The 27,767-nt window shown below is 36.4% G+C and overlaps 2 protein-coding genes across 2 annotated transcripts in view; both read left to right on the top strand.

The window, feature by feature from the left end:
* Window positions 1–27,767, top strand: part of RELN (reelin) — a 509,830-nt gene that overhangs the window by 141,390 nt on the left and 340,673 nt on the right. Inside the window, exon 3 of the mRNA XM_004263378.2 lies at window positions 1,283–1,418. Coding sequence (XP_004263426.2) covers window positions 1,283–1,418 — 136 coding nt within the window. The remainder of the gene's footprint in view (window positions 1–1,282; window positions 1,419–27,767) is intronic.
* LOC117203713 (uncharacterized) overlaps window positions 1–27,767 on the top strand; it is a 1,186,790-nt gene that overhangs the window by 1,043,106 nt on the left and 115,917 nt on the right. The gene's annotated exons all lie outside the window — the stretch shown is intronic.

Here is a 27,767-nt window from a genome sequence, read left to right as displayed (position 1 = left end):
TGAGTGAACACCAAGGAGTGTGATTTCTGGATTATGTGGTAAGAGTATGTTTATTTTTGTAAGAAAACACCGAACTGTCTTCCAAAATGGCTATACCATTTTGCATTCTCACCAGCAATGAATAAGTTACTGTAGTTCCACATCCTTACCAGCATTTGGAATTATCAGTGTTTTGGACTTTGGTTGAATATTAGGTGTGTAGAGGCATTTCATTGTTTTAATTTGCAATTCTCTAATGACATATGATGTTGAACATCTTTTTGTATGCTTATTTGCCATCTGTATATCTTTTTTGGTGAGATCTTTTGCCTATTTACAAAAATCAAGTTATTCATTTTCTTAGTGTTATCTATTAATATTTTATATCTGAGGTAAACATAAGAGAATCACCTTATTAAAAAAGAAAAAAAGCATCTCCTGATAGCTCAGCTGGGAGCTGACTTGGTACTCAGCTAGGCCATGATGTTCTCGTGTTGAACATGAGCAGTTTCGTAGGTCATCCACTCTGAGACAGTTGTGGTTTGAGACAAAAACAAGATCACCTTGTACTCATGCCTGAACACAGACAAAAAAGCAAGAACATGGTGCAAACCACGAAAATGACCAACATCCCCTCTCCATGCTAACATGACTGCCGCTGCTTTTTTATCGATCTCAGCTTTAGCCCTACTCCATTCCTCATGTCTCATAGATAAAAAGATACTCAGTGATAAAATTGCTCCCACTTTCTGATAGTACCAAATCCAGAGGCAAAACCACCTTTACCTGGAACCTCCCCAACAAGACTGAGGGGGTCCCCAGGATGCAGGACTTTCAGTACTACAATCGGGAAATTCCTGGGCCAGCTTGATCACCCTACTCTCTAAAATAACCTAACACAAGCCCAAATATTTTAACAAGCTCCTCCTAACATCCTCATACTGAGATACCTCCAAGTTCCCAATAGTATTTGGTCTCCATTGCTGCAAACACTTCCAATAAATCCAACCTTGTTATACCGTGTTCCTGGTGGTCTTTGTTGATGGGCAAAGACCAGTCAACAAAATCAAAATGAAGCAAATACTATAGCAATAATTTAGTAGATTGCTCCTTAACAATAATGTTTTAAACGATTCATTTCCTTCTGACAATAGGAAGTAGAAAATTGCATAACTTACAGGGAAACCAAACAGCATGTTGAATCTTAACATAAAAGAAAACTGTCCAGAAAATATTATTATGCCATCCTAAGGACTTTGTTTTATTGTTTTTGTAACAACTTCCCTTCCTTTCTGTTTGTCAGGGATCATGTCTGACCACCAGTTTGGTAACCAGTTTATGTGCAGTGTGGTGGCCTCTCATGTGAGTCATCTGCCCACAACCAACCTCAGCTTCGTCTGGATTGCTCCACCTGCTGGCACAGGCTGTGTGAATTTCATGTAAGTACCCAGAATGTCTGTGACTGGTACAGAAAGCAAATGTGTTATCAAACCAAACTTGGGTCCACTCGCCTGCACACAGTAAAGCCAATCTGTGGACACCAGCTTGTGGTGAAGGGAAGTACAGTGTTTATATCAGGGCACCAAACAAGGAGTCCAGGCAGCTAGTGCTCAAAAGACCTGAACTCCCCAGTGGCTTTCCAGGAAAGGTTTTTTAAAGACAGGGTGAGGGAGAGGGTTGTGGGGTACGTGATCAGCTCATGGACATTCTTCTGATTGGTTGATGGCGAGGTAAACAGGAGTCGATATTATCAACCTCTGGTTCCAGCTGGTGTGGGGTCAAGGTGTTTGTGGGCAGCATACAGTTAACCACCTGGTGAGGGTTTCAGTATCTACACAGTAGCTCAGAGGACATGGCTCAGAATATTATCTGTAGCCCTTGAGGAGGAACTAAAGGTCCTTGACTAAACTATTATAATTTTGTCTTGCTTGGCTGTTTGCCTTTGTTTCCGTATTTTCTTACTTCCCTGATTAAATTTATGCTTTGGCACTCAGGGAAGGCCTAGGAGGCTAAAGTTTTTCTACAAGTAAGAGACAGGTGTAGCACATGGGGTGGTCTGTCCTGGGAAGGCCCCATAGGGTCCGGCTAGGTTACAAATATACCTCTCATGAGGTTACATATACAGTCACTATTTAAATGTATTATTTTAACAGAGTTAACATTAGAGCCTCTCATTTTGGTGTCAAAAGAGGCCAAAGCTGTAAAAAAAAAAAAAGTAATTTTAGCAGTTTATTTTTGCATATTTATTTATACCTCAGGAGATCTAAATTGGATTTTAGCTGATTAAAATACACAATAAGATAAAAGTATGTGAAGAAATCAAGGCAATAGGAAAATGATATTCAGAAAATAAGATGAAAACAGGTACAAAAAAATGCTATGAGGCTCCATACATGGTTTAGAAGAAGACCACAGATTAGAGATTTAGCTTTTAGCTTTCTAGCCACTAGTGCCAAGAGGAAAATGTGATCAGTTAGCTGATTCATGGTGGTAAGAAGTCAGAACTCTATAGAAACCTACTGAATCTCTCCTTTGCTTTCATTAAGAGGAAACAGAAATGTAGTGAGCAATGTCCCAACAGCATCCTTAGATAAACTCTGAACTACGCTTCAAAGTCTGTGACTTGTGACATCTCTCAATATAGATTGTTCCCCTACCCTTGCCTTACAATCACTGCTTCTCATCTTTCTTAGTCGTCTCTTTTTTCCCTCATAGCCCTTTGTTCACCTCTAACACATGATATACTTCATTTATTTAATTATGTATGTTATTTATTGTGTGGTTGTTCCTGCTGAAATGCAAGTTCCTTGAAGGCAAGAATGCATTTCTATTTTGTTCACTGATTTGCCCCAGTTGTCTAGTACAGTCTCTGCACACACAGTAAGCATTTACTAAATATTTCTTGAATGGACGAGTAGGCCAATGGAACAAGGTCAAAGGCAGTTCAGAAACAGCTATTCTATGGGCAGTCAGGTGAAACAGAGCTGGAATTCATCTTGAATAGTGTTCTATTCCAACCTTCTATTCAGACAACAAAATCCCATAAAACCTGCATACTCCAAAATTTACCACTACCTTTTCTTCTCCCTTAATAATACACAGTTGAATGTCAAGGGTTTATATCACATCACTGATTATCTACTCTCTCTCTGCCCATCCTCTGGGTCAGGGGTCCCCAAACCCCCCGCAGTCCGCAGACTGATAGCGGCCTGTTAGGAACCAGTCCGCACAGCAGGAAGTGAGCAGCGGGTGAGGAGCGAAGCTTTCTCTGCTGCTCCCCATCACTTGCATACTGCCTGAACCATCTCCCCCCACCCCCCCGTGTCTTCCATGAAACCGGTCCCTGGTGCCAAGATGGTTGGGGACCACTGCTCTGGGTTACTCAGGCTGCAAACGTGAGATTCATCCCACCCAGGTGGTTGACATTTAATCCCATCATTTTCTCCCTCAGAAAGTTTTTCACACTTGAACCCTTTCCTTCCAGTACCTCTTGCTAAGATGATTGCAGTAGCTTCCTAACTGGTCTGTTCACCTCCAGCCTATTTCCCATCCAGTCCATCTTGCACATTGTTGTCCAGTTAATCTTTCTAAGGCACAAGTGCTCAAAACTTGGATATCCTAAGACTTCCTTCTAAAGGCCAGCCCTTGGACATTGGTTTCAAGGTTCTTCCAAATCTTGCTGTTGATCATCTTCTCTCATCTCCCATAGCCTGCACCTCCTGATGGGCACAAATTGGCAGTACTTCCCACAATTCCCTATACATTCCATGACTTCCTCTCTTTCGCCATGCTTTTCCCTTAGCCTAGAATGCTTTATTCTCTCAAATTCAATTGTTAAATTCCTATTCTTTCTTCAAGCTGGCATTCTTTTTATTTATTTATTTATTTACTTTCATCTTTATTGGAGTATAATTGCTTTACAATGGTGTGTTAGTTTCTGCTTTATAACAAAGTGAATCAGTTATACATATACATATGTTCCCATATCTCTTTCCTCTTGCGTCTCCCTCCCTCCCACCCTCCCTATCCCACCCCTCCAGGCGGTCACAGAGCACCGAGCTGATCTCCCTGTGCTATGCGGCTGCTTCCCACTAGCTATCTACCTTACGTTTGGTAGTGTATATATGTCCATGCCTCTCTCTCCAAGCTGGCATTCTTAAAAAATCTTCTGTAAAGCTTCTAAGACATCAGCAACAGAAGTGATGTGTATTGTCACATTTTGCTTGTAACTCTATTATAATGCTGACTATATTTTACTCTATATTTATTTGAGTTAATTTCTTGCCTTTTCTATTAGATTAGATTGGATAAGGGCAAATTCTTATTTCTTCGTGATTCCTCCACAGTTGGTTCAAGGAATTATACATAGAATTCACAGAAAATGCCCTTTGAATTCTGTATCCTGGGAGGGTGGGGGTTATTGGTTCTAGGACCTCCCATGTATGGTCAAGTCCTGTATGTGAAACGGCATGGTACAGCAGACCCTCTGTATCTGTGGTTTCTTCATCCAGAGATTCAACCCACCATGGAAGCAAAATCCGGGGATACGGAGGGCCAGCTGTATCTGATGTACAATGTTGTCTTTTTCTTTAGTTTAATCATAAGCTCTGACTCTCTCTTTTGGCATGATTTATCTTACTCATGTTGGCACTTGTTAGGGTAATTTAAATTCTTGCCATGCATAACTTCTTCATTTAAAACAAGAATTACTTTTTTGAAAGAACACAAATTAAATCTATGCCAGCAATACAGAACTGCCTATGTCCAAGTAGATATAGTTACTCATTTAACCTGTTTTAAAATGATATTTGATGGCTTATGGCCTCACTGTTGCTGGGATATCAAATTGTATTCTCTTCTGATAAATAATGTAGGTATTTTTTGGGGGGTGCCCTCAAAATACATGGTATGGGCCAAGTGAATCTGAGACTTAATTTTCCCACCCATTATATAAGGTTAGTAATAATTTCCTGAAAAGGGTTGTTATGAGCATGCAGAGTCCTGGATCTAGTCCTCAGCTTTGCAGGAAGTCCAGAGTCTGCAGAGGTGATCAGCCTCAAATCAGGGACTCCCCAAACCAAAAACAAAATTGGAAGATGCTGATAAATAACCAAGGAACTGGACGTTGGTTCAAGATGGCGGAGTAGAAGGACATGCTCTCACTCCCTCTTTCGAAAACACTGGAATCACAACTAACTGCTGAATAGTCATTGACAGGAAGACACTGGAACTCACTGAAAAAGATACCCCACATGCAAAGACGAAGGAGAAGCCGCAATGAGACAGTAGGAGGGGTGCTATCACAATAAAATCAAATCCCATAACTGCTGGGTGGGTGACTCACAAACTGGAGAACACTTATACCGCAGAAGTCCACCCACTGGTGTGAAGGTTCTGAGTCACACAGCAGGCTTCCCAACCTGGGGGTCCAGCAATGGGAGGAGGAATTCCTAGAGAATCAGACTTTGAAGGCTAACGGGATTTGATTGCAGGACTTCAACAAGACTGGGGGAAACAGAGACTCCACTCTTGGAGGGCACGTGCAAAGTAGTGTGTGCATCAGGATGCAGGGGAAGGAGCAGTGACCCCATAGGAGACTGAACCAGACCTACCTGCTAGTGTTGGAGGGTCTCCTGCAGAGGCGGGGGGCAGCTGTGGCTCACCAAGGGACAAGGACACTGGCAGCAGAAGTTCTGGGAAGTACTTCTTGGTGTGAGCCCCCCCAGAGTCCACCATTAGCTCCACCAAAGAGCCCGGGTAGGCTCCAGTGTTGGGTCACCTCAGGCCAAACAACCAACAGGGAGGGAACCCAGCCCCACCCATCAGCAGACAAGCGGATTAAAGTTTTACTGAGCTCTGCCCAGCAGAGCAACAGCCAGTTCTACCCACCACCAGTCCCTTCCATCAGGAAACTTGCACAAGTCTCTTAGATAGCCTCATCCACCAGAGGGCAGAAAGTAGAAGCAAGAAGAACTACAATCCTGCAGCCTGTGGAACAAAACCCACATTCACAGAAAGATAGACAAGATGAAAAGGCAGAGGGCTATGTACCAGATGAAGGAAGAAGATAAAACCCCAGAAAAACAACTAAATGAAGTGGAGATATGCAATCTTCCAGAAAAAGAATTGAGAACAATGATAGTGAAGATGATCCAGGACCTCGCGAAAAAAATGGAGGCAAAGATCGAGCAGATGCAAGAAATGTTTAACAGAGATCTCGAAGAATGAAAGAACAAACAGAGATGAACAAAACGATAACTGAAATGAAAATTACACTAGAAAGCATCAATAGCAGAATAACTGAGGCAGAAGAATGGATAAGTGACCTGCAAGACAGAATGATGGAATTCACTGCTGTGGAACAGAATAAAGAAAAAAGAATGAAAAGAAATGAAGACAGCCTAAGACACCTCTGGGACAACATTAAATGCAACAACATTCACATTATAGGGGTCCCAGAAGGAGAAGAGAGAGTGAAAGGACCTGAGAAAATATTTGAAGAGATTATAATCGAAAACTTCCCTAGCATGGGAAAGGAAATAGCCACACACATACAGAGAGTGCAGAGAGTCCCACAGGATAAACCCAAGGAGAAACACGCCGAGATACATAGTAATCAAGTTGGCAAAAATTAAAGACAAAGAAAAATTACTGAAAGCAGCAAGGGACAAACGACAAATAACAAACAAGGGAACTCCCATAAGGTTAACAGCTGATTTCTCAGCAGAAACTCTAAGCCAGAAGGGAGTGGCATGATATACTTAAAGTGATGAAAGGGAAGAACCTACAACCAAGATTACTCTACCCAGCAGAGACCTCATTAAGATTCGATGGAGAAATCAAAAGCTAAGAGAATTCAGCACCACCAAACCAGCTCTACAACAAATGCTAAAGGAACTTCTCTAAGTGGGAAACACAAGAGAAGAAAAGGACCTACAAAAACAAACCCAAAACAATTAAGAAAATGGTCATAGGAACATACATATCGATAATTACCTTAAACGTGAATGGATTAAATGCTCCAACCAAAAGACACAGGCTTGCTGAATGGATACAAAAACAAGACCCATATATATGCTGCCTACAAGAGACCCACTTCAGACCTAGGGACACATACAGACTGAAAGTGAGGGGATGGAAAAAGATATTACTTGCAAATAGAAATCAAAAGAAAGCTGGAGTAGCAATACTCATGTCTGATAAAAATAGACTTTAAAATAAAGAATGTTACAAGAGACAAGGAAGGACACTACATAATAATCAAGGGATCAATCCAAGAAGAAGATGTAACAATTATAAATACATATGCACCCAACGTAGGAGCACTTCAATACATAAGGCAACTGCTAACAGCTATAAAAGGGGAAATAGGCAATAACATGATAATAGTAGGGGAGTTTAACACCTCGCTTACACCATCCAAAATGAAAATAAATAAGGAAACACAAGCTTTAAATGACACAATAGACCAGATAGATTTAATTGATATTTATAGGACATTCCATTCAAAAACAGCAGATTACACTTTCTTCTCAAGTGCACACGGAACATTCTCCAGGATAGATCACATATTGGGTCACAAATCAAGCCTCAGTAAATTAAAGAATATTGAAATCATATCAAGCATCTTTTCTGACCACAACGCTATGAGATTAGAAATGAATTACAGGGGAAAAAAATGTAAAAAAACACAAACACATGGAGGCTAAACAATACGTTACTAAATAACCAAGAGATCACTGAAGAAATCAAAGAGGAAATCAAAAAATACCTAGAGACAAATGACAATGAAAACACGACGATCCAAAACCTATGGGATGCAGCAAAGGCAGTTCTAAGAGGGAAGTTCAGAGCTATACAAGCCTACGTGAAAAAAAAAGAAAAATCTAAAATAAACAATCTAACGTTACACCTAAAGGAACTAGAGAAAGAAGAACAAAGAAAACCCAAAGTTAGCAGAGGAAAGAAATCATAAAGATCAGAGCAGAAATAAATGAAATAGAAACAGAGAAAACAATAGCAAAGATCAATAAAACTAAAAGCTGGTTCTTTGAGAAGATAAACAAAATTGATAAACCATTAGCCAGAGTCAAGAAGAAAGAGGGCCAGGACTCAAATCAATAAAATTAGAAATGAAAAAGGAGAAGTTACAACAGACATCGCAGAAATACAAAGCATCCTAAGAGACTACTACAAGCAACTCTATGCCAATAAAATGGACAACCTGGAAGAAATAGACAAATTCTTAGAAAGGTATAACCTCCCAAGACTGAACCAGGAAGAAATAGAATATATGAACAGACCAATCGCAAGTAATGAAATTGAAACTGTGATTAAAAATCTTCCAACAACAAAAGTCCAGGACCAGATGGCTTCACAGGTGAGTTCTATCAAACATTTAGAGAAGAGCTAACACCCATCCTTCTCAAACTCTTCCAAAAAATTGCAGAGGGAGGAACACTCCCAAACTCATTCTATGAGGCCACCATCACCCTGATACCAAAACCAGACAAAGATACTACAAAAAAAGAAAATTACAGACCACTATCACTGATGAATATAGATGCAGAAATCCTCAACAAAATACTAGCAAACAGAGTCCAGCAACACATTAAAAGGATCATACACCATGATCAAGTGGAATTTATCCCAGGGATGCAAGGATTCTTCAATATACACAAATCAATCATTGTGATACCTCATATTAACAAATTGAAGAATAAAAACCATATGATCATCTCAATAGATGCAGAAAAAGCTTTTGACAAAATTCGACATCCATTTATGATAAACACTCCAGGAAGTGGGCTTAGAAGGAATCTACTTCAACATAATAAAGGCCATATATGACAAACCCACAGCAAACATCATTGTCAATGGTGAAAAACTGAAAGCATTTCCTCTAAGATCAGGAACAAGCCGAGGATGTCCACTCTTACCACTGTTATTCAACATAGTCTTGGAAATCCTAGCCATGGCAATCAGAGAAGAAAAAGAAATAAAAGGAATCCAAATTGGAAAAGAAGAAATAAAACTGTCACTGTTTGCAGATGATATGATAGTATACATAGAGAATCCTGAAGATGCCACCAGAAAACTACTAGAGCTAATCAATGAATTTGGTAAAGTTGCAGGATACAAAATTAATGCACAGAAATCTCTTGCATTCCTATACACTAATGAGGAAAAATCTGAAAGAGAAATTATGGAAACACTCCCATTTACCATTGCAACAAAAAGAATAAAATACTTAGGAATAAACCTACCTAGGGAGACAAAAGACCTGTATGCAGAAAACTATAAGACTCTGATGAAAGAAATTAAAAATGATACCAGCAGACAGAGAGATCTACCATGGATTGGAAGAATCAATATTGTGAAAATGACTATACTACCCAAAGCAATCTACAGATTCAGTGCAATCCCTATCAAATTACCAATGGCATTTTTCACAGAACTAGAACAAAGAATCTTAAAATTTGTATGGAGACACAAAAGACCCTGAATCTCCAAAGCAGTCTTGAGGGAAAAAAAACGGTGCTGGAGGAATCAGACTCCCTGACTTCAGACTATACTACAAAGCTACAGTAATCAAGACAATATGGTACTGGCACAAAAACAGAAATATATATGGAACAGTATAGAAAGCCCAGGAATAAACCCACGCACCTATGGTCAACTAATCTATGACAAAAGAGGCAAGGATATACACTGGAGAAAAGCCAGTCTTTCAATAATTGGTGCTGGGAAAACTGGACAGCTACTTGTAAAAGAATGAAATTAGAACACCCCTAACACCATACACAAAAATAAACTCAAAATGGATTAGAGACCTAAATGTAAGACCAGGCAGTGTAAAACTCTTAGAGGAAAAAATAGGAAGAACACTCTGACATAAATCACAGCAAGATATTTTTTGATCCACCTCCTAGAGTAATGGAAATAAAAACCAAAATAAATGGGACCTAATGAAGCTCAAAGCTTTTCCACAGCAAAGGAAACCATAAACAAGACAAAAAGACCACCCTCAGAATGGGAGAAAATATTTGCAAATGAATCATCGGATGAAGGATTAATCTCCAAAATATATAAACAGCTCATGCAGCTCAATATTAAAAAAATAAACAACCCCATCCAAAAATGGGCAGAAGACCTAAATAGACATTTCACCACAGAAGACATACAGGTGGCCAAGAAGCACATGAAAAGCTGCTCAACATCACTAATTATTAGAGAAATGCAAATCAAAACTACCATGAAGTATCACCTCACACCAGTTAGAATGGGCATCATCAGAAAATCTACAAACAACAAATGCTGGAGAGGGTGTGGAGAAAAGGGAACCCTCTTGCACTGTTGGTGGGAATGTAAATTGATACAGCCACTATGGAGAACAGTATGGAGGTTCCTTAAAGAACTAAAAATAGAATGACCATATGACCTAGCAATCCCACTACTGGGCATATACCCTGAGAAAACCATAATTCAAAAAGACACATGCACCCTAATGGTCATTGCAGCACTATTTACAATAGCCAGGTCATGGAAGCAACCTAAATGCCCATCGACAGATGAATGGATAAAGAAGTGGTACATATATACAATGGAATATTACTCAGCCATGGAAAGGAATGAAGTTGGGTCATTTGTAGTGACATGGATAGATCTAGAGAGTATCATACAGAGTGAAGTAAGTCAGAAAGAGAAAAACAAATATCGTATATTAACGCATATATGTTGAACCTAGAAAATGGTACAGGTGAACCAGTTTGCAGAGCAGAAATTGAGATACAGATGTAAAGAACAAACGTATGGGCACCGAAGGGGGAAAGCGGCAGGGGTGGAGGTTGTGGTGTGATGAATTGGGAGATTGGGGTTGACATGTATACACTGATGTGTATAAAATGGATGAGTAATAAGAAAATAAATAAACATAAAAAAAAAGAGCAGAGAAGTACATTGCTAAATACTTAGAAAGGTTTGTCATATAGTTTCTTCCCTATAAAAGATAAATGGATCTTGAAAATGACAAATATTGGTTTTTTTTCTTGATATGTCTGATTTGCGCTCCTCCAAATCAACTGGTTTTAAGTGCTCAAAGTCCCAGTGCTTTTATATCTGTTAATGCTTCTTTTTTAAATATACATTAATGTATTAAAAAAATACCCAAGGTACTGGAAAGGTATTACCTTAGTGTTTTTAGCCACACATTCTCTGACAATAATTAGCTGGGGAATTTGCCAAAATACAAATTCTCTGTCCCAGAGAATCATATTCTCCAGAAGAGGGGGTCTGGGGATCTATATTTTAAACTCACACTCCAGGTGATTCTTACCAGAGAAGTCTGAGAAACATTGTAGTTTAATACGTTGTCATTCTGGTATTGATTTATGGTAGGAGGAGAAATATATATTTTTAGTTCCCAGGTTTTTTTTAAAAAAATATCTGTCATCTAGGGTATCTTCTTTTTGGTATCAGTAATATTGGAAACCAAATTATAGTCAGAAGTGACTTGGCAAGCATAATGTAGGTATTTTAAGTCAGCCCCAAACAGTGTTTTATTAGCAGTTGGTAAAAAAAAATACAGTTTGGTTAGAAGTAATTTTTACTGATTACAAAGAAGTTTAGACACCCTCACTTGTATTTCATAATAAAATTTTGATGATGCAATTTGCACTTTTTAGCATTCTTAATAAATGTTTGAGTCTCTGCTTATTGTAAGCCATGACTATGTTGAATCTTACATAGAGTAGCTGCTTCCTATGTGGGCAAGATGTTTTTGTTGATCTCTTTTCCTAATTAGTTTGTGAGAGAGTACAGGAAAACTGATGATTGAACGTGGACCACTGAACAATTCATTTGAAATTTTCTGAACTAAAGTCTTGCAATTTCTTACCTTTGTTTCTTACTACAGTATTTATTATGAGTTCAGTAGAGGTATATGTAAGAGTTAATATCTATAATTAGTATGTGCCCAGTAGTACTTGAAGAGGATTGCTAATGTTCAACATTAATGTAAACATTTCACAAAGATAAAATAAAACAACCACCTATGGCATTTGAATATAAATATACTCTGATTCTCTCTTTTCTGACTAACTTCCAAAACTAAAGCTTTTACTTTTTAAGGTAGGGAGAATTACTTTTTAGAAATTAAACTTCAACCAGAGTTATATGCTTTTGTAATGTATTTTGTATGAGGTTTTCATATCATTAGTTAATTCATATCATTATTTAATTTTTCACATGTGTTTTTTCTTTTTTAACTGGGTTTGAAATCCCCCAAGGTCAAGGACTGTGTTAGGTATTTTTATATATCTAATAGTTCTTAATACTGAACTATAGATAATAGAAAGTCCTCAATAAATATTTTTTCTTGCTTTATTTTTATTTATTGAAGTATAGTTGATTTACAACATCGTGTTAGTTTCAGGTGTACAGCACAGTGATTCAGATATATATATACATACATACATATATACATATTACATATATATTCCTTTTCAGATTCTTTTCCATTATAGGTTATTACAAAATATTGAGTATAGTCAATAAATATTTCTTAATAACTAATGACATATTTCATTGATTCTAAAATACAGAAGTTTCTTTTACATTTTGGTATCTCTAAAGTTGCGTCTTACATTTGATGGCATCTTACAATTATAATTTGCAGTATGTATTTTACTTTTTTTATTTATATATTTATTTATTTTTGTCTGTGTTGGATCTTCGTTGCTGCATGTGGGCTTTCTCCAGTTGTGGAGAGTGGGGGCTATTCTTCGTTTGGTGCACGGGCTTCTCATTGCAGTGGTTTCTCTTGTTGTGGAGCATGGGCTCTACAGGTGAGCAGACAAGCCTTCGGGCTGGTGAGTGCCGGTCGGCACCGATCTTCTGTGTGGGAATCTCTCCACTTTGCCCTCTGCACCTCTGTTGCTGCACTCTCCTCCATGGCTCCGAAGCTTCCCTCCCGCCCACCCCCTGTCTCCACCAGTGAAGGGGCTTCCTAGTGTGTGGAAACCTTTCCTCCTTCACAGCTCCCTCCCAGAGGTCTAGGTCCCATCCCTATTCTTTTGTCTCTCTTTTTTCTTTTTTCTTTTGCCCTACCCAGGTATGTGGGGAGTTTCTTGCCTTTTGAGAAGTCTGAGGTCTTCTGCCAGCGTTCAGTAGGTGTTCTGTAGGAGTTGTTCCACATGTAGATGTATTTCTGATGTATTTGTGGGGAGGAAGCTGATCTCCACGCCTTACTCCTCTGCCATCTTGAAGGTCTTCCCTGGACTGTCTTTTTACTGCCTTTCTCATTAAAAATAATCAAGTGAGAGACACAGAGAAGAGGATGGCCTGAGTATAAAGTTGCTGGTTGTACTGGTACAGATATATCAAATGGATCAAATAATAACTGAAGTTATTTTGTCATTAGTTTTTTGACACCAGTTGATGACATTTACATTTTAAGTGATAAGTTCATCCAGAGATCTGCTTAGTATGCAGATCTTACGACAGTAAGTTTGTATTTACTTTTGTATTTGATTAGTCTTTAATTATTAGTAAGCTTAATTATCTGAAGTTTTTGGATGTAAGTTAAAAAAAAAAATTCCCAAGGGTCAGGAGGTGGTACAGAGAGAAAAGAGGGAAGAGGAAGGAGAAGAAGAGGGTGGGGGGGATGAGGAGGAGGAGGAGAAAAGGTAGGGATGGAGGGAAGAAAGGATGGAAGGAAGTCTCCAGGGCCTCTAACCTGAAAAGTTAGTGAGAAACTAACAAGGAAAGAAGGCTAGGGCTTCCCTGGTGGTGCAGTGGTTGAGAGTCCGCCTGCCGATGTAGGGGACACGGGTTCGTGCCCTGGTCCGGGAAGATCCCACATGCCGCGGAGCAGCTAGGCCCATGAGCCATGGCCGCTGAGCCTGCGTGTCTGGAGCCTGTGCTCTGCAACGGTAGAGGCCACAACGGTGAGAGGCCTGCGTACCACAAAAAAAAAAAAGAAAAAAAAAGAAGGCCATAAAATAACAACTGCAAAATTCATTAATATTTTTGAAAATATACAACGTACCAGTCACTGTTCTAAGTAGTTGACATCTTTTAACCCATTTTATTCTCACAGTAATTCTATGAAGTGCTATTATTTTCTCAGTTTACAGATGAGTAAATCAAAGTGCAGAGATGTTATATAACTTGACTAACATAACTCACCTAGCGATTGACACAGCCTGGATTTAGAAGACAGTCCAGTTTCAAGCAGGTGATTTTTGCCACTTTACTACATTTGCCTCTAAAATCATCACCTATTTTATAGGATAAAATACCCATGATATTGATATGATGAAAATTAGAGTTTTTAATGGGGTATCAGAATTTCTCAAACTTTTTAATGTGACATGTGTTTCCTATCATTTTGAAATCTATCTCTGTATGAGATATTATAATATTATCTAACTCATTCAAATATCCTAAGGCACTGATTTAAACTTCTGAAATGTGGAGAACACAGTAGACTCATATGTCAAACATAGGCCTGATCTTGATATGTATGATGTAGGTTCATTCTTTGGGTCCTGATTATACCCATCCCTTGTCACAAGGGGATTGCATATAGGGAGAGAATGTGTGAATTAAAGGCAAAATTGAATACTGTTAGATTTAAGTTAAACTGATTGGACAGATGCTAGGATAATATTAGAATAAAAATGGAACAAAAAAGAAGATCAGATTTGTGCCTAAATTAATGCTGATTTAACCTTAAGTGAACTCCCTCACAACTGAGAACAGAATGCAGCAAGCAATGTTCTATTTAAGATACTGAAGCAACAACAAAGAATTGAACTCAGGGCAGCAAAGAGGTATACAGGTGGACCATATTTGAACATTTGATATTTGAAAGGAAGATTCTCCTAGAGAGGCTTTAAAAGTACACTAGCAAGAAGACAAAAAATCATTTTAGAGGATTGAAGACACTGGTACTTTCTGAACACTGAACAGGCTCAAAGTAATACTGAGGCAGAGATTTGAAATGCTGCCTTGAGTATATCTCTGATGCCTTTAATTTTTGATGAGAGCCATTCTAGTCTTTCTGGATGATTCCCATGAAAGATAGCATGGTTGCCCATTTATTCCCATCAATCAGAAGAAAACACTGGAGATATTTGCTTTGTTACTTAAACATTTAAAATAAGATCAGGAACTTGCCCATGGGTGCATTTATGGGGAGTGCATTCATGCCTATAGATAAGGATGCTAACAGTTGATACACAGAAATGTTATTTTACTTTGTAGGTTATGCATAGCTTACTGCAAAGATAAATTACTTCTCATGGAAGGCTGAAATGATCGTATCCACACTGTTTGATAAAACCAGCTATGCTGTTTTACAAAGGAGGAATTTCATCTATCTCCTAAGTCATAAGTGTGTTGATTTTTTCTGATGGTCCAGTTTTGTTTTTTTAAACAGACATTCCCCAACTTGAGACAATGATTTCAGTGATGCTCAAAAACATACCTTTGAATGACAGGATAAAAAAAAAAATTATCTACCCTTAAAAGTGAGTGGCTAGAAGCCTGATAGTTCTCATTTCCCCATAGGCCTGTTTTTCATCAGAGTTAAATAGCCAGTTAGGCTTGGACAAGGAGATAATCTAAGTTCAGGGACTAATGTGTGTTCTTATTTATCAACATTTTGGTAAATGAGGTCAAGATGCTTCCTGGGGATTTAATCCTTAATTTTAGGGAGTATGGTAAAATGTTGAGATAAAATATATCCATTAATCACCAGGAAGGTGTGAAGAAATTATTTTTGTTATATTAATTATACAACATATTTTTTAAAAATTTACAGATATTAAAAAAGTAGAACCATTCCCTTCATTTTTTCCTGTCTCCTCTCTCCCTTCCTGTGTCTCCTTCTTGTAAAAAGCCTCTGTGTAAATGGCACTGGGTATATTAGGGAAATCTACTGGAATCTCACTATGACACTTTTCTTTGCATCAAAACCTTAAGACCAACAGAGAAGTAGAACTGCTTTATAGTGAGAAAATTGTCTACTTCAGTAATGAAGTATTTTTAACTAGGGCCCAAAGATGGACCTGCATCTATGGAATTCTGTCCCACAGTAAATATCAGCAGTTGTTAGTGATTTTTTTTGGTTTCTTTTCTTTTTATATAGAAATAGTAGTTTTTCCTAATGTTAAGTCTAGAAACAGAACAAAACAAAACTATGTGGCAAATCCGTCCTTCCCTTCATCCCTTCCATTCCTGTAATGGAATCATACCTTGTGGAGGGTACTTAAGTAAATGGACTGAGGTTTGGAATCCATGAGATGCTTCCTATTACAAGGCCTTGTGGTTTAGATGGGATTACAACTCCACTTGGCACTTCTTACTTGAAAACACATGGAACACTTGTGAAAGCAGAAAGATCGAAATCAGTAAATCTAAAAGCTTTACATATTACAATTATTAGGAGTTCTCAATATCTGACAGAAATTTCCTAAATGAGATATGGGCAGAGATTTGAGTTATTTCTCTATTAGTAGAATTTGATGGAACCAGTTTTAGAAGCTCCAAATGTGAAATTATTTCCTTTTCATTAAACTGCCTACACAGTCAAAAGTAGTGATGACAAAAATGTCTGGGAAACAGGTAAATAAGCTTTTCTCATGGCAGCAACAACTCCACAGTTTGCCAATATAGTTAGTCACTTAGATAATACATACCAGCAAAAGCATTTTAATTCTGCTTTTAGTAAAATCTCTGAATATTAAGACATTATTACAAATATGAAATAAAATTTTGATTGCTTCTTCCAGATAAGAATTTTTTAAAGAACTTATCTTGTCCTCTGTGACTTATCTGAATATACATTATATGTATATTTATATACAGATGTATATTTGTGTATATATATACACGTGGCTATATGTGTATATACGTACATATGTATATACATACACATATGTGCATATACACACACATTCTAAAATTTGTTTAAAATTGTACTTTCTAATGTGGTAGCTATATGTGGCTACTTAAATTTAAATTAATTAAAGTCAAATAAAATTAAAAATACATTTCTTCACTTGCAGTAGCCACATTTCAAGTTCTTATTAGCCACATATGTCTAGTGACTATTGTATTGGACAGCACAGATCTAACACATTTCCATCATTATAGAAAGTGCTAGCATCTCACACCAGTCAGAATGGCCATCATCAAAACATCTACAAACAGTAAATGCTGGGGAGGGGATGGAGAAAAGGGAACCCTCTTGCACTGTTGGTGGGAATGTAAATTGATACAGCTACTATGGAGGACAATATGGAGGTTCCTTAAAAAACTAAAAACAGAACTACCATATGACCCAACAATCCCACTACTGGGCATATACCCTGAGAAAACCATAATTCAAAAAGAGTCATGTACCAAAATGTTCATTGCAGCTCTATTTACAATAGCCAGGACATGGAAGCAACCTAAGTGTCCATCAACAGATGAATGGATAAAGAAGAAGTGGTACATATATACAATGGAATATTACTCAGCCATAAAAAGGAACGAAACTGAGTTATTTGTAGTGAGGTGCATGGACCTAGAGACTGTCATACAGAGTGAAGTAAGTCAGAAAGAGAAAAACAAATACCATATGCCAGCACATATATATGGAAACTAAAAAAAAAAAAAGAAAGAAAAAAAATGGTCAGAAGAACCTAGGGACAAGAAGGGAATAAAGATGCAGACCTACTAGAGAATGGACTTGATACGGGGCATGGGAAGGGTAAGCTGGGACAAAGTGAGACAGTGGCATAGACATATATACACTACCAAACGTAAACCAGATGGCTGGTGGGAAGCAGCTGCATAGCACAGGGAGATCAGCTTGGTCATTTGTGACCACCTGGAGGGGTGGGATAGGGAGGGTGGGAGGGAGGGAGATGCAAGAGGGAAGAGATATGGGATAAAGCAGAAACTAACACACCATTGTAAAGCAATTATACTCCAATAAAGATGTTAAAAAAATAAAAAATAAAAAAAATAAAGTGCTAGTGCGCAGCACTGATTTAGAGGATCAAATGAATTATTTTTTCCTCTAATGTTATCTTAACATTTACAGAATGTAACCATGTACTTCAAAGAACATACAGAAGGAGTAAAGTAAAGCTAAGATTTTGCAGTTGTTCTATGAACTTGAATTACCATAACTGCTAACCTGGGCAAGTAGGGCAGTTATATGTAAAAAGCTAGTTACCAAACTGTTCATTTTAATTTTGTTTGTCAGTGCAGCAATTTCTATGGTCCTTAACTTTGTGGGCAATGGTAGGCGAAGTGTGACAGGTGAGGATTCCCTCTGGCTACCTTCCCATACAGAGCTCAGGCCTCAGAGCTACTCTTTGGCTGCCCTGGGCTCTCCCTGCCCCCACCCCTGGGCCTCAGCTCCTGCTCTGACCTTGCCAACCCACCACTCCCCCCATCCCCTGCCATAATGTTTTAAGTTCTGAGCCTTTTCCATTATGCTCTTATGCCATGAAAATCTACCACCATGTACCTAATATTTAAAATTAACTGGTCTGGAAGGCTAATCATCATTAATAGGAAAATGAGTGACAATGAAATTTGGAATACTATTTGATGATGATGAAGATGATGATGATAGTGATAGTAGTAGTAAAAATAGCAACTTCCATTTAGTGAGTACCTGTGTACCAGGCAGGCTACTAAATTCCTCTCCTCTCCTAGAATCATTACTGAAGGAAGAACTTGAAGAGCTCAGAGACAGGTTTGTTTTGATCCAAAACATGTCCTTTTAACTACCATTCTGTATTACCACTCTATGTCACTTTTAAAATAGTAATTATGGAAGACAGTATAGCAACCTGGGAGATGGTTAGAATATTAAATGACAAAAGCATAAAAAAGTTATTTTTACAACTTCAGGCACATTAAAATTATGTTTGCAGAGGACTTTTGGCATCATGGAACCCTGAGCTGGCATGGCAAAAACTCTTTCCGCTGAAATCACACAGAAATTTCGGATAAAATGAGTAAACATTTAAACTATATTAAAAAACTGGTTTGAAAGAAAAAGAAAGCACACAATTCTGGGAAAAAAGGGAGCTATCAGAGTTGGATCAGGAAGTGGCAGCCCACATTGTGGTGGCCTATGGGTATTTTAATCCTGGATATAGGTCCCAAGTCTAGAGTTTTAACCTGAGTGGGGCCTGTAGCTATTGCCATGAGATGGGAAAGGAGAGGGAGCAGGAACTGGGCCTATTACATGAAGCCTAGAGTATCAAAATATTATCCAACTCTATCTGGGAAAACAGCAAAGAAGCTTGTCATTTGACTGGAGCCTTTGGTAAAAATAAGTCACTTATGGGAAACAAAAACTCTCAGCTTGGGAGGAGTCTAATTTTACATTTTTGTCCTGGTACAGAACACCAGGTTAATAAATTAACATCTAATAGAAGTTTTAGAAGGGGAAAATAGAAAGAATGAAGACTAGCATATTTCAAGAGATCATGGAGGAGAATTTTCTAGAATTAAGGAAGACATGAAACTTTTTAATCTAGTCAAGATAAATAAAATAAATTAGCAATGATATGGATCATAGTGAACCTTCAGAATGTCAAAGACAGAGAAAATCTCAAAGACAACTGAAAAGAAAAAGCAGATAACCTGTAAATTTAGTCTGGCAGTGGTTTTCTCATCAGCAGCAAGAGACATCAGATGACAGTGGAACAGTATCTTCGAAGTGAGGATGGAAAATAATTATCTTCCCAGAATTCTGTACCTTCATAAATTATCAGTCAAGTGTGAAAACAAAATAAAGACATTTTCAAACAAATAAGGTTTAATTGTTTTTACTACATAGACATCATTTTAAAGCAAGTTTTAAAAGAATGTGCTTTAGTAAAAAGAAAAACTCAGAAGGTGTAGGATGCATGAAATTATGGTGTGACCCAATAATAAATAATCATTGTTAAGCATGTTAGAAATTCTAAATGAACACTGAATATACAAATAAATTTATATATATAATATAAAGCAATAACTATTTTAGGATAGAATTTAAAGGCAAAGAATAACCAAAATACTAAGCAACATCAGTGTATAAGGGAAATCAGTATTAACATTTTCTAAGGTCCTCCAGTTATTCTGGAAGAAGACTGAAGGCTTAGTTAAGGATGATTGTTAGAAACATAAATGTATAGAACAGAAATAAGTGTGTAACTTCCAAAATAGGGGATGGGATGGGGAAAGGATTAAATAAAACTTAATCCACCAGAAGAAAGGAGAAAAGGCAAATATAAAAAGCATCGGAATGTGAAAAGTAGTATAAGATAACATAAGCATGTAGGTATTATATATATGTGTGTATGTGTGTGTATACACACATACACATACATATATACTTACAATAAATGTAAACAGATTAAATTCACCAACTAAAATGCTGTGACTTTCAGAAGGCAATTTCAAAAATCCAACAATATACTTCTTCCAAGAGACAAACCTAAACATAATGGCACAAAAGCATTAAAAGGAAAGAGAAGGAAAAGGACATACCAGGAAAATATTAACCAAAAGAAAGTTGGTTTTTGAAGTATAGTTGATTTACAGGTGTTACTATATTAATATCAGACAAAGCAAGCAAAAGTTAATAATGCTAGGGACAAAGTAATTACCTAAAAACAAAATAACATGCATATACACAGAGCTGAAAGAAACATGTAAAATTGAAAATTGGCTTTGAGGTGGCAGAATACTGAGTACATATTTTCTAATATTTCACTTGCAAGTAGTATTATAAAATTATTTGAGCAAAAAAATTCTTTAAAAATTATTTGTTGGATGGTTGAGTGAATGCATGAATACATGAATGAAAAAATGCCTTAACGCACAAAGGTACCAGAAGATCATGTTAGAAAATTAGGGTTTATACTATGTTATTTAAACTTCCAGGCATGCACTGGTGGCATCTGACTTTGTGTTATGACATTTTATTTATTTATTTATTTTCTAGTTTCTTTTTTTTCTTTTTTTATTTAACATCTTTATTGGAGTATAATGGCTTCATAATGTTGTGTTAGTTTCTGCTGTATAACAAAGTGAATCAGCTATACATATACGTATATCCCCATATCCCTTCCCTCTTGTGTCTCCCTCCCACCCTCCCTATCCCACTCCTCTAGGTGGTCACAAAGCACCAAGCTGATCTCCCTGTGCTGTGTGGCTGCCTCCCACTAGCTATTTTACATTTGGTAGTGTATATATGTCCATGCCACTCTCTCACTTCGTCCCAGCTTACCCTTTCCCCTCCCCATGTCCTCAAGTCCATTCTCTACATCTGCATCTTTATTCCTGTTCTGCCCCTAGGTTCTTCAGAACCATTTTTCTTTTTTTTTAGAATCCATATATATGTGTTAGCATACGGCATTTGTTTTTCTCTTTCTGACTTACTTCACTCTGTATGACAGTCTCTAGGTCCATCCACCTCACTACAAATAACTCAATTTCATTTCTTTTATGGCTGAGTAATATTCCATTGTATATATGTGCCACATCTTCTTCACCCATTCATCTGTCGATGGACACTTAGGTTGCTTCCATGTCCTGGCTATTGTAAATAGTGCTGCAATGAACATTGTGGTACATGACTAAAAATAGAACTACCATATGACCTAGCAATCCCACTACTGGGCATATACCCTGGTATGACATTTTAATTTGAAAGGCCCAAGTCTACATAAAACTTTGCTGTTAAAATTTTTTTTAAAACGAAAAAAGCAGTTTGAGGAAATAAAAATATTTAAACCACATATTTTCTGGAGTTCTAAGATCACCTTCTTTAAAATTGAATCAGTTCGTATTGAGAAGTTGTCATGTTTAACACTGAGAAATAAATATTAAACAAAATTATTTCCATCTCCATTTAGCACCTCAAAATATTGAGATCAGGTTTTGCTTACCCACACTGACAAGTCGTAAGCTGGAAACAAAAATGTGTTAGTCAAATCTCCACCATTTGTCTCCACTACTGGTATTTATAGAAGAGATTATGAATAATATGAACATATTAGTTATCTGGGCTGACATGTATTTCAAAGAGCAATGCCCTAAAATATTATACGAAAGATAAACAGTAGAAATGCTTCTAATTAAAAATGTACATTGTAGTTGCAAAGGAGATAAGATGGTTGGTCCCTTAATCAACCCCTGGTTTTAACTTAAGCAAATATATTGAAAGTATGGCTGTAAAGCTAAGCTACATAAGCCTTTCTTCTAAATCTGCCTGCAGGCATTAATGCTCAGATATGAGATGGCATCCTTATTTGCTAAGTGCAAAGATGGTTACAAAAGAGCTTTCCTCACTTTGAGGATAAAAGCTAAAGTATTCTTTAATTTTGGTTACTGCCTGGCTCATCTCAGAACCATAATAGTTATTTGGCTTAAAACCAAAAAGTAGCAACACAGTGCTTACATGTCTATGGATCAAAATTAGATGAAAAATTGCTGTTTCTCATCTCCAAAGCTATTTGCTGCACATTTTATAGCCCTCAAGATGGCTTTTGTAATATGTGATAACAGAGCCAACTGCAGCATCTGCCTGGAAAGAGATTACTTTAATTATGGACTCAGTGTCCTATTTTCTGCAAGTGATCCCCAGAGACAGGCTTCCTGATGGAGGAGAGGTGCAAGGATGCACATTAAAGCTTACACCTCAACCATGAAGAGGTGGATAAAGTGAGACAAGGGCACCCATAAACCGCCTTCATTTTCCTAGTCTGTAATGTGATGGAAGAGTCTATAGTGATAGGTTTTTAATTATTCCAGCATCTGCTCTTATAGACTTCTGATGGTATGGGCAAGATGAGCTTATAAAAGAGCAAAACCTTTGAAAACTCTGTACAGGAAGCAGACTATATTAAAAAGGTTAGGTAAAACATCATCCTCTTTAAAGTTTTTCTTCCAAATTGAAAAATATAGGTGCTTTATCAGTAACTTGCTATAATATTATTAGAAAGTGAGCTAAGTGGTTTTCTTGTCAATCCCAGTTCTCGGTAACACATCAAGTGCCTCATTACTAAGAATTCATTTGCCATTCAGTGTAATAGAGCTGCTTATAATGAATTTCATTTAGAATCAATGTATATGTCTTGTGTATTTCCATGGAAGTTCTTTATAATTTAACACTGATTTAAAATTATGAATGGACACTTAAAGCAAATTGTTACCTCATTTGTATTAATTACAGAATTATATTCCTTGATGAATAGTTTTTTAGAGAATGAGTGTGTGGTTTTTCTTTTTAAAAGCGTAATACATACTCATAGGATATTTGGGATTTCATCTGATTTCTCAAAAAGTATGAGCATATTTTGTATTTTCAGAAAGATGGGAGATTATAGAAGAGTAACCATGGGAATTAATTTTAAACTTCAAAAGAGGAATTTAAGGGATTTGGCATGGAATCATTTTGTGTGGGGGAGGGAAAAATGGAACAAAAATGTACCTAGAATCATGTTAGGTGAAAACATAAAGTCTTTTAAATATTATACCAACCATGACATTCATTAGTTTTTGGTGTTAAAGTTAAATGCTATTACTATTTTTATACTTTGATAAAAAATCTAAGTAAATATATCTCAGGGCATTTTAAATGGTAACATTTAACTCTAAAATTTAAAATAAAATATTTGATATTTTTCAGACTTTCTAGTTGGTAATAAATGCCATAGTAGAGAAATTTTTAAAAATACGTTGAAATGGATAGTTTTACAAGGATCTTTATATTGTATATCTTATAGATGAACAACTGAATCTATGTTATCTATATATCATCAGAATTTATAAATAGAATGGGTTTAGTGTCTGCTTCTGTTTAAAGATCTTGGATACAGGGAATTAAAGCAATATTTATGGACTTACAGGAAAATAGAAATCTATTAGAAGAAACTGAGAATATAAATAACTGTAGTAAATCATCAATGCAAGAGAAATAATTCCTGATTTTAAAATGTTATATTTTGCCATTGAAACATAGGTTTTAAAATTTTTGTACAATGGATCTTAGGTATGTTGTGCAATCAGGTATCCCATACAAATAAATAGCAAGGGGAGATTTCTCAACAGCTCACTTGGAGCATGAGATGACCTCTTTGAAGATCAAAGGGAATCAGAGTTTTCTCTCAAGGAGTATTTATTCTGTAATTTCAACTCCATATTGCCCTTTGGTAACTTCAAATCGGACTTTAAAAAATAGATATATTTTTTAATCCAAGCGTTATACTTGGAATATATCCTTTTTTCCTTCCAATTGTTTGTTTCAGACACTGTTTTTTGTAAAAATGTCAAGTTAATTTTTTTTGGCTTTCTGTATTTTATGTTTGAGTGAGAATGCAAAAATGCCTTGATTTGGACTTACAATTTAAAAGAATGACAGTAAATAAATATATGCTGCAGACAGGCTTTGTTTTTCTTAAACTTGACAATAAAAATGACTTCTTTTTAAATGTTTTAAAATAATTTTATTTTATAATTGTGAAAGCAATGCTCATGTAGTGAAGAAAGCATTTAAAACTACAGCTAGGTGAATACCTATGTTTGTATACACACATACATGCACCTTGACACTTGTGCCCCTGCATGCGTGCGTGCGTGTGCACACACATGCACACACACACACACATATGCATGCTCCTACTACCTCACAAATAAGAATACTAAGTATATTGGGGTATATTTTTCTAGATTTATATATGTGTTCAATTTTATTTTTTATAAAATTGAGGTTCTGTCATACATTCTATTTTCTAATCTAGCTTTGTTTTAAACCTAGTGTTACACTGTAAATGTTTTCCTAATAAACATCCATCTACAACATTATCAGGATAGTATTCTATTATATGGCTGTACTATAATGTATTTAATCAATCCCTTGTTTATGGACATTTTGCATGTTTCCAGTGTCCACTACTGTAACAGCTTTATGATGAACAACTTTATAGTTAATGCTCTTTGCACACTACTAATTATGAAAATATATTATTTTCATATTAAACTATAAAGTCAACTACATTAAAATGAAAAGTTAAGCTGTGAAGTCAACCTGATTAAAATAACATCATATGATTTTTGTACTAAGGCTGGCATCACAAAGACTTACTGTAGTTAACTTTTCAACTTTTAACAGTAGTAGTTCTATAGAATAATATTTGATAGTTATTGATAGATTAAGATAAATGTCACTTTCCTTATCATTGTTCTATCTAGTCATCACTTTAAGAAAACATCGTCTCAAAAAAAAAAAAGAAAACATCGTCTCTCACTTTGCAATATTTTTTGTTCCATTGTTAAATGCCTTTTAAATGTCTGTTTTATAAAGCAAACTAATTCAGTTGAAAACAACACATTCAGTCCCTTTCCCAAAGCTCCCTGGAATGCATAGCCTTGCAACTAACTTGTTGGTAGTGACTGAGCCACTTAGTCTAATGTTTATATATTTTTAAATATCTTTGTTATTTCAGATGTATAATTTGAATGTAACATTCCCATTTTTTCTTGTGTAAGGAAAACATACAGAATGTAAATTTCACTAATAAATGAGAGTGGCTTTATTATATTATATAAATATTCACTTTCTAAATTCTTAATTATTTAATGGTTATAGGCCCGTAGTAGAGCCTTTAAAATTGTCATGAGTGATGACACATACACTTTTCTATTTCTTAATTATATTTTTTATAGCATTGTCATTGTCTATCCCTTCTTCCATATTCTAATTAGTCTTTACTGGGAAAGTAAATTCTTAATATAAATATCCTTGAGCTTTTCCCAAAGGAAATCCTACAGACTGATTCTTAGACATCATAGTTTATTATACAAACACAAATGTGAGCATGATTAATATTGACCATTTTAACCATGTAGAATAATCTGTAAAATAATGTCTTTTTCATCTGGGTAATGCCTTTTTCACCTTTATCTCTGCAACTGCTATATCAAAAACAAGGCATTGCATCAAATAGAGAGGGCCTGGCCACATATTTAGAACCATGGCCTTCAGCTTTGGATGTCTGTCTACCCTTGGTCTCAGTACACGGACGTATAAATCACCTAGAAGTGAGAATTCACAGTGAAATATTCAAGTTTATGGGTATGCTAGATTCTTCCAGGGAATGAAGTGCTGACTTCATGTGTATAAATTGTAGGATGATATTGTAAACATGAGTGAGCAGAAGAGTGACAAAATTGGTATCAATGTGCAGACAAATTAAAGAAATGTAAGAGGAAATAGAATTTCAGCTGTGATTACAAAATGATGATATGTGAGTTATCAGTTTTATTCCAAGAGGTAGACCCTAGAAGCAATCGTGGACTCTGTCTCCAACTTCAGACAGGGTTCTTGTGGTTTCCATGATCCTCCAAATTCTGGGAAGCCTCTCACGTGCCACTGAGAAGAGAGTGATGGTCTCACAGGCAGCAGTCCCAGGAAGAGTGGTTGCAGTGTCAGATAAAATTATATTTATATGGAGTCTATATGATATCAGTCCTGATGGAAAGACGTTGGCAAGTGTGTGTGTGTGTGTGTGTGTGTGTGTGTGTGTGTGTGTGTCTTTTCAGAGAAAGAAGTCTCTGGAAAGCCACTATAAGACAGCTTTTTTTTCTGTTTTGGAGATAACTTTCTGCATCTGATCTTTGTATATTTTTATGCAAAATAAAGGGTGGTTTAAATTTTTTTAGCATAATGATACCTGTCTTGAGAGCTATAGCCCCCTTTTGCTAATTCTACATTGAGAAAATAAAGATAAAATTCTAGAGCATACAGAAGTGCCTTTTATTCTGTTTTGGAGAACTTGATGTATAACAGTTCAACTTATGAGCCATTATACATGATTGAACTTAAAAACAAAGTGTTTTTAATGAAAGATTTTATCAGGGGATTTATATATCAAACACCTTTGAAATGCATTTTTGTTGTTTCAGATCCGTTTACACAGAGCTTTTCAGTACAGCAGTGTTGGGAATGAGCATGGCCTTGGATAATTAGTATCTCTAAAAAAAATTGCTGTTTTCTCATGGAGATTTTCAAAGTAACGTACTTTGGTGTGCCAGTTTTTTAGTCTTTGAGTTTAAAATTTTAACTTACAAAGTAACTACCAAAGCTGTTATTTTTGTGGCACTTTTGTTGCACCTCTGCCAGTTCACAGGAATGACTTCCCACCACCAATAATGCTAATCCACAAGTGGAAGTTTCATTTTTAAGTGTGAAAGTGTCACAATAACAGTATTTGGCCAAGAAGTATGAATTATTGGTAAATCAAATGGTTCAATTAATAAAACTGTAGTAAATACAGTAATGATACTCATACACTTAAATTTTCATAGATAACTTACTTTTCATTTGATGTGTCAGGTCAAACTCATGACTTTACTTAAAAATCTAAGGAAAATTACATTTTAAAGACATCCACCCAGCTGCCTGTCTTAGAAACTTCAACACGTATGCAAAGATTTATTTTGTTTACCTGGAAAGAGTAAAACTTTTGTATGTTACCATGAAATGTGTAAAAGTTTACAAGGTCGTATATTAACAAAAATATGATGATATGGCTGAGTTGAATTTCTCGAATAAATATTTGAAAATGGAAAATAATTCCATTGCAAAACCAAGTCAGAAATAGCTCTGTAATAATATTTGTCTGCATTACTACAAATTCAGTCACTTTCATGAACAAATCTTTTCAGTATATAAAGTTGCTTGCATGACAGTTGGGCAGCTGAAAGTTGACAATGAAAAATCC

The sequence above is a fragment of the Orcinus orca genome, chromosome 9, assembly GCF_937001465.1.
Source record: "Orcinus orca chromosome 9, mOrcOrc1.1, whole genome shotgun sequence".
In the NCBI taxonomy this organism is placed as follows: domain Eukaryota; kingdom Metazoa; phylum Chordata; class Mammalia; order Artiodactyla; family Delphinidae; genus Orcinus; species Orcinus orca.
The sequence above is the reverse complement of the archived record's forward strand: the minus strand, read 5'-3'. Positions and strand labels throughout refer to the sequence as shown.